This window comes from Pogona vitticeps, chromosome 5 (assembly GCF_051106095.1).
Source record: "Pogona vitticeps strain Pit_001003342236 chromosome 5, PviZW2.1, whole genome shotgun sequence".
NCBI classification, from domain to species: domain Eukaryota; kingdom Metazoa; phylum Chordata; class Lepidosauria; order Squamata; family Agamidae; genus Pogona; species Pogona vitticeps.
The window spans coordinates 93,077,793-93,085,998 of NC_135787.1; the positions used below are offsets into that span (position 1 = coordinate 93,077,793).

General features: G+C 40.0%; 1 protein-coding gene across 8 annotated transcripts in view; it reads right to left on the reverse strand.

Moving 5' to 3' along the window:
* Nucleotides 1–5,433, reverse strand: part of STX18 (syntaxin 18) — a 124,926-nt gene extending 119,493 nt beyond the window's left edge. For 7 of the 8 annotated variants that reach the window (XR_002302292.3, XR_013545561.1, XR_013545562.1 and 4 more), the window contains exon 1: nucleotides 4,929–5,433. Coding sequence is in view for 5 of the 8 variants with exons in the window: in XM_020813302.3 (XP_020668961.1) it covers nucleotides 4,929–5,105 (177 nt within the window). In the remaining 3 variants the exon portion in view is untranslated. The remainder of the gene's footprint in view (nucleotides 1–4,928) is intronic. The other variant, XM_073001038.2, reaches the window with a different exon arrangement.
* Nucleotides 5,434–8,206: the final 2,773 nt, after the last annotated feature.

Genomic DNA, 8,206 nt, shown 5'->3' on the forward strand with positions numbered 1-8,206 from the left:
TCCTTTCTTGATGTTTTACCTTTAATCAATGCCTTGTGAGAGTATCAGCTTTCTATATGAAACTGTTAAATATAAAGAAATGTTATTGCAGCATGTTTATAAAATCATAGTTCGAGAACTTTGTATTTTTCTAAAGCCTAACCACAACTTAATTATCTGCAGGACATTCCAAGCTTGCAAAAGCAAGCTCCAGTTCCCAAGCAATTTGGAATATCTACTGTATGGGACATTGGGCTTTCCAAACATGCCTCTGTTTCCAAAAGTCAGCATTAGGGCTTTTAGGCATAATTTTTATCTTAATTAAATATTTGTTTCAGTGCTAATCATTAAATTGTTTTCCTGTTTCTCTTTTATGTTGCTTCATTGTTCTCAGTTTTGTTGTTCTTCCCACAAAAGTAGAGGGAGCAATAGTTAAACAAAGAACTAAAAATCTCAAGACCAGTGCCAAGAAAGAACTTTGAGAATGGTCATATTTAGTTCCCACTCCCAGTGATGTCGAGGCACACTTAATTCAAGCATAAAGACTGCAAGAATTTTTCCACAGAAAACTGCTAACCTACAGTTAAGAGTAAGTAGAAAAAAGAAAGAAGGGATCATTTCTTCCCTAACTTGCTCCTTAATCTTAAATTGCAACAAAATGAACTTCAAAGAAAACAGCATGGAAATTTTAAGCTAATCCTTTTTGAAAAAATCACCTAATCGCATTATTGCTCTGAAATAATTATGTAGCTCGGTCCAGAAACAGAATAAATACAATCGGACAAGTTATTGTATGCAAATTAAACAAGAAAGCTAGTTATTCTGGAAAACAGAAAGTAGATATGCAGGAAATAGAAAGAAAGAAAGTAGATATGCAGCCCAAGCCATGAGAAAGTGGCCAAAGGACAAGTACAGAAGGGAAGATGTCTCTCACTAGACACTGACTACCATTGTGGCACAATTCTGACTCTTCTGCAGGGTTGCTGGTTTGCCCTGTTATTAGCAGAAAAATTTGCAGATAAATTGACATCTGACAATGATATCCTAGTACATCCTTCACTTATCCTAAGTTATTATCTATCACATTTGAAAACATTCAGTCAGGGTCTATAGTATTTTTAGTGCTATGCCTACCTTTCATGATAACTTCCCCAAATTATACAGTATAAGAGACAGCAACACCCCTCTGTGGCCTTCACACTTTACTTTGCAAAAACTATGGTTAAAAAGAAAGCTAGGTTCTACAAACATGCAAGGAACAGATCAGAGTAAAACAAGAATCTGAAGAGCAAATATTCAGAACAAGTCATATATTATCCTAGAGCTATAATTGCAATTAATAATGAGCTTAAAGACCACCAGTAGTGAATAATTAGTTGGACTGTGTTACTTGGCCTGAGGTGTACATGTTTGTATTTTTAGTGGGGGACTTCTAGTGGGTGGGGAGTGTTTGGGGAATGTTATGTGTGTGCATGTGTCTGGTCTCTGGGTGTCTGTGAATTTCGTTGTATGGTATACTGTGTATATACTTACAATGACAATAAATTATATTATTATTATTATTATTATTATTATTATTATTATTATTATTATTATTATTATTATTATTATTATTATTATTATTATTATTATTATTATTATTATTATTATTATTATTATTATATATACATAATTCACTCTGGGTATCAAAACCAGTTGAATTTTTCTTGTGGTAAGATGAGGTAAGACTGAAGAACCCGTGTGTTTAGCCTTGAGAGGAAATAGGTTAGCATTTTTCAAATACTTGAAAGACAGTCATACAGAGGAGGGGCAAAATTTGTTCTCCATCATCCCAAACTGTAGGATATGTAAGAACGGGCTCCTGTTATAGGAAGCCAGGTTTTGGTATGATATCAGGGAAAACGTCTTAGCTGTTAGAGCAGAGCAACAATGGAACCAATTACCTCAGGAGGTGGTGAGTGCTCCAAGACTGGAGGCATTCAAGAGAAAAGTTGACAACTGTCTGTCAGCTTTGCTTTGATTTGGGTTCCTGTACTGAGCAGGGGGTTGGACTGGGTATCCTTATAGGCCCATTCCCATTCTATTATTCTATGATTCTATGAAATCAACTCCTCTGTAAGCTCAATTAATTCAAAGGGCCCTTATTTAGTTGTGACTTACTACACTAAAGTAAGTCACAACTAGAGCAGGACTAGTTGAATCAATGGAACCTATGAAGAAACTCACTAACAAAATTCCCATTGATTCAGTGGGTCTACTTTAATGCAATTTATTATGCTAAGCAACAGGTTTTCAGACAGTGAGTTCAATAAAGATAATCTTTTTAGGCATACTTCAGTCTTGAGAGACTATGGTAACATGCTCTGTATGGAGGACTTGGAGAGTGTCCTCTCCAGAGCATGAAGCCTGGGTAAAATAATATGGAGGATAGGCTGTTACCCAAGCAGCAAATCCCCCCTCTCCACGTTGCTGAAATAGTCCAATGGAAAGGCAAGAGCCAATACAACCGGTTCCAGCGATGTCGCAGGAGTTGACAGAACAACACAAACTGCCTCCGGGACTCCAGCTAATAACACAAACAATACTCAGTGTGGTATAGTAGATAAAGTGACAGCCTAGGGCTTGCTATGTAAGCAACATGTTTTCCGCTACTATTTTGTTTTATTGCCTATCTCACATGAAGAACCTAGTTTATGAGACAACTCTGATTTTATAATGAAGAAAAGTTTAAAGACTTTAAGTATTTAAACATATTAATGCAAAGTCTTTGGTATTTGTGCAATCCCTATAAATCAGTGGTTCCCAGCCTTGAGTTCCCAGATGTTCTTGAACTAAAACTCCCAGAAGCCTTCACCACTATCTGTGCTGGCCAAGATTTCTGGGAGCTGTAGTCCAAAAGCAACTGGAGACCAAGGTTTGGAACCATTGCTATAAATAATGTCTGGTGGGTATGGAGTGACTATGTGGGAAAAATATCTCTAATGACTGAACTGACAGTCTCTGTATAAGCACTCTTTTCATTACTGGAACTCAATTCTCATCTGTGGCTCCAAGCAAGCTGTAGCATAAGCAGTGGCCACACCCTGATAAACTGCAAGACAGGCAGACTAAACCAATGAGCTTGGCCCTCAATGACGTTACAGGACATATCTACTCCACCCTGTGAAGACTGACATAGATGACACAATATTACAGCTGATTGTGGATTCAATGGAAAGTCAGCCAAACTAGTGGCCTGTCCATGGTATGCATAGAACAGAATGAGACACTTAAGAAGTCCTGGTCAACTCTCTTTAGAGCACATGAGATGGGGAAACTTCTCAACTGGATGTAGAAAAGACTGGCCCTAGCAAAAAACCTGGACCACAATTTAACTCATTCCATCATACTTAGTAAAGGAAGCCACAGTCTCATTTGTTCTGAAAAAATCTGAGCATATATGTTTGGTAGGACCTTCTGGAAGCTGTTAATTCATATAGCTGTCATTCATATAGCTGTTAATTCATATAGCTGTCATCAATGACTTGATGACACATAATAAAAATAAACTATTAGTGCAATGTTTCTTACATTTATCTTTACCATGGACTCCCTTTAAATATATTTTGTTGCCGTTCACCACCAAGACTAAACTCAAGATGGAAAATCCTAAAGAGCATCAAATATTTATTTAAAGTTTCTGATGAAGGTCTCATCAACAGTTGTTCCTTGCTATAATGCCAACACTTTTTTAAAAAAATGACTGGAAGAAGCTTCATTTTGCTTTGAACAGGATGCATCTTCATCAACATCATCAGTTCTTTTATGTTTCAAACTTGGTCAGTAATACATTTTGAGGCTCAGCCAAAATGTAGCATTACAAAATTCACCAAGATAAATCAAAGTCACTTTACCCGACAATAACAAATGGTTTTATTAGCAGAAATCAAAGAAGAAACACAATCATAAAGTCCATCCAAACACTCATGCACACTGACACTGACTCCAACTCTGTCTTCCCCCGGTTTGTGTCTGAGCAGTAGCAAAAAATGTCACATGTTGTCTCTCAGCCACTCAGCACCACTGACTTGCATGACAGTAGTTAGAATATGTTCTCACCATGTGTAGAGCAGTATCAGTTATTTTCATAACCAATTTTTACTTTTGTTTGTTTTAAATGGAAGTGGTAGAAAAGCCATGCTTTACACAAACAAGGGAAATTAAGTGTTTGTTCTTTGTTTCCTTTTCTTTCTTTCTTTCTTTCTTTCTTTCTTTCTTTCTTTCTTTCTTTCTTTCTTTCTTTCTTTCTTTCTATTTTAACTGCAAAAGATAACATTTCTTCAAGCCTTTGTGGGGGCCCTTGTGAGGACATTGCAGTCCCCTGGGGGGTTAAGACCACAGGTTAAGAACCTATGAATTAAAAGATGAAAGAAAAAGACAAGTACAAAGTATTTCACTGGAGCAGATTAGATAGCTGCAATTTATTAATAAGACATGTCTGAACATTAATATGATTGAGAAGGAGCTGGACAGTCCTCTACACCAACATGCATCATTTAAGAACTTAAGTATTGCTCCTTAAATCACTGAGCTCAACGTTCTTCATTATGTATTTTTGTATTTATGGTTTGTATTTAATGAATTAAACTCACTTCCACTAAGACACTTACAGTCCAGTCTCTAACACTTTTCGTCATAGGTAAATCCTACTTAATTCAATTGAGTTTATGTGAAATTCCAGCGATTTCACAGAACTGAAGTTTACTGCACTCAAAAATAGGCTTCCTTCTTACAGCTGCACCAGTGCCTCGGGCTGAAGCCAGCATTGCTGCTGCTGTCATTAGCTGCTAGCTCATCCGGACACAGCCGCGAATGGTGCCGTGACGGCAGGACCGGTTTGTCCATAGACTTGGAGGCGGAAGACACTCAAAGCCACGACGCAGTAGCCCTTCCACCCCTCCTCCACTTACCACTTCGCGGGCCTTGCCGGTGAAATCGCTTCTGGACCGGGGGCTGCCTCCTCGCTTGAGCAAGAGTACATCGTCACGGCAGCTCTCGGTGCCGCCTAGCGGGACCCCCAGCGCCTTATTCCGGGTCTTCACCGTCTTCACACTGGCTTTGAACAGCAGCGTAATGTCCACAGCCATGACTGATGGGGATATGCTTCCTGTTGCAAACCGCCGCCCTCATGTCCCATCCAGCAAACCTTCCCCTTCACTACGGAGCCGTGCGCGAAGGTTCTGTTTCCGCCAAGCGCCTCGTGGGCCGCGCATTCAGAAGGGTTGGAGACGTGGCTTTTTACCACGCCACAAGGCGCTTTGGAGCTGTTCTATTACCCTTTAGTAATTTTTCCAGATAAGCTAAAGAAGAATTAAGAGGGCAGGGCAATGTCGTCATATAAAACCTCTGTAAAATGCAGTGGATGAAGTGGGATGATGTTTTGATAATATTCATGCCTGAAACTGCCTGTACTGTGTTTAAATTCTTTAATGTGCGTAAGCTATTAAGCACAATGGCCGGAGTAGACCCTTTCATTAGGCAGCGTGAGACACGTGCCTCTGGTGATGGCTCCGTACTTCCACTGTCATGCTGCGGTCTTTTCCTTACCATTTGTTATAATACTATACTGCACCATTAGTTTTTCCTTCATTCTCTTTTGGTTTATTATTTCATCTCAAGTTGCCACCAGATTGTTCTCCCATGTGCCCCAGTGCCATCTCTTTCCTCCCTCCTTCACTACTTGCTGCCTGTCTATTCTCTGTAAACCAACAGTAGCCTCGTACTGTAAATGAGTAAGTTTATTGTGAACCACACTCATAACATTAAAATGTAGAGGCTGTTTACACTGAGCACTTGTACAACTTTCCTTGAACCAATGATACTGGTAGTACATCCTTGTATCCACACAATGCAGGACTCAAGCTGGTAGCAACAGAGTCAAAGCATGGCAAAAAAATATGTTGCTTTCCAGGGTGGTGGTGTGTTTTTGTTTTGTTTAGCTTTGCTTTTATTTGTTTTCCCCAGGAGGAAAAAAACTCAAAAAATGTTTGCCCCCAATGCTTCAAAACTTCTGGAAATTACACATCTCTGTGGGAAAAGGGCCAACCTCCCCCCTCCCCGCCCCCACTTTTCTGGACTTTCACATCTGAAGCTTCACACGCAACAACCTCTGCATCTTCATACAGAGAAGATGGAGAAGAAAGCAAGTCCAGGTGGCAATTTACTGAAGTGTAATGCTTCTTTCACTCATCAGTCGTAATACTGCTCTCACATTTACCAAAACACTGATGGACTATTGCTGTATGAGAGCACAGCAATAGTGTGCAACAAAGCAAATCAGCATTTCATAAGGAAATTCAAAAAATGGAGGCACCACAAACAAAAAAATTTAACTTTGAAATGGGACCTTGGATCAGCACCAAATTTGGCACAGCTGTAGCAGATGGTCCACTTTTCATTTGGAACATTTGGGCAAACGGTTTTCAGGTTATGATTTTTAAAAAGCAAAACTGTTTTACCCTTCCCCCTCTGCAGACATCAATAACCTTTTCTGTCTGCAGATTCAAAATAGATTTAATCCACTGAAAAGAAATCAAACTTGCCTATTTTGAAAAAAGAATTACAGTATTGGTCCTAGCTTCCCCCCCCCCTTTTTTTTTTTAAACATTTGGAAGGAATCCAAGCTTTGGGGACAGGGAGGTGAATCTGAGAAAATTATTTCAAAGAGGGAAAAATTGACTTTGTAGATCTCTTATCAGCACAAACATACTAAATATAAACATTCTTATAAGCCTGAGAACAGGAGAAGGTAGGTCTGAATTTTTGACCCTGCCAGTCAGGCGCTAATGATATTAGATGTGGAATGTTATGGCTCTGTTCCTATGATTTTAAAAGCTAGGAAATGATCCAGTATTGCTGCACAATATGGTGTCCTGGTTGCCATCAGGAAAAAGATACCAAGATTTACATGAATGTTGACAACACGAGTGGCAGCAAACGAGATGATCTACAGGTTACTCTTTTCTGCTCACTACCATTCACACTTGTTGAAACACAATTGCTTTGTGTTTGGGTGAGAAGTGGTTAATTAATGGAGAAATGAGTCACATAGGATTTTCTCTGGCATGATGTCACTTTGGGAATGATAGTGAGGACAAGACTGTATCCTGTATACCAGTGCTTCCCAACATTTTGGGTCAAGCCCTCCTTACCTGTGACACCTCCCCCACCACTTTTGCATAAAAAGGCATTTTTAATAGGGTGAAGTCAACCCTTCTCAGGAAGTACTTGTTTCTTTCTCCCACAAAGGGCCTTCTTCTTGCATATACATATCTGCACTAACTTTAATATTCCACACTGAAAGATCAAGGAAGAAATTATTTAACAATTGCTACAGCACATATAAGGCAACCTGTGACCTGCCAGAAAACACTTTCAGCCCCTTTCAGTCAGGACCCCCAGCCTGGGAAACACTGCTAGGGACAATCTTGACTGCTGACATTAGTGTTGACAACATTCAGGCTGTCCTTTACTATGAAAAGCTTGGCATCCTTTTTCCTGCTGGCAACACAGGCACATACAGTATTGGGCTATTTCCTGGCTTTTTAAACTACGGTCACAGAAGCACTATATCCCACATTCATAAACTAGGGGTATTTTGCAGAATTGAATCACTTATTAATACTGGAACATCATAGGCATCCTTCAGTCTCGAGAGACTATGGTATCGTGCTCTGCATGGAGGACTTGGAACAGCGTCTAGTGTGGCTGAGAAGGCCAATTCGAGAGTGGCAATCCCTTCCACACTTAGGACAAGTACAATCTGTACCCTGTCTAGCTCCCTGATTTTGCTGCTTTTGTGACTGCCTCTTTGCCTCAGACTGCTGGGCGAGGGTCTCTTCAAAGTGGGAGAGGCCGTGATGCACCACATGCCTCCAGGCTGAACGCTCAGATGTCAGGGTTTCACATCTGTTGAGATCCATTTCCAAGGCGTTCAAATCCCACTTGCAGATATCCTTGTATTGTAGCTGTGGTCTCCCTCTGGGGCGATTTCCCTGCACTAGTTCTCCATACAGGAGATCCTTTGGAATCCGACCATCAGCCATGCTCACAACATGCCCAAGCCAACGTAGGCGTCACTGTTTCAGTAGTGTATACATGCTAAAAATTCCAGCTCGATCTAGGACTACTCTATTTGGAACTTTGTCCTGCCAGGTGATACCAAAAATATGTTGGAGGCAGCGCATAT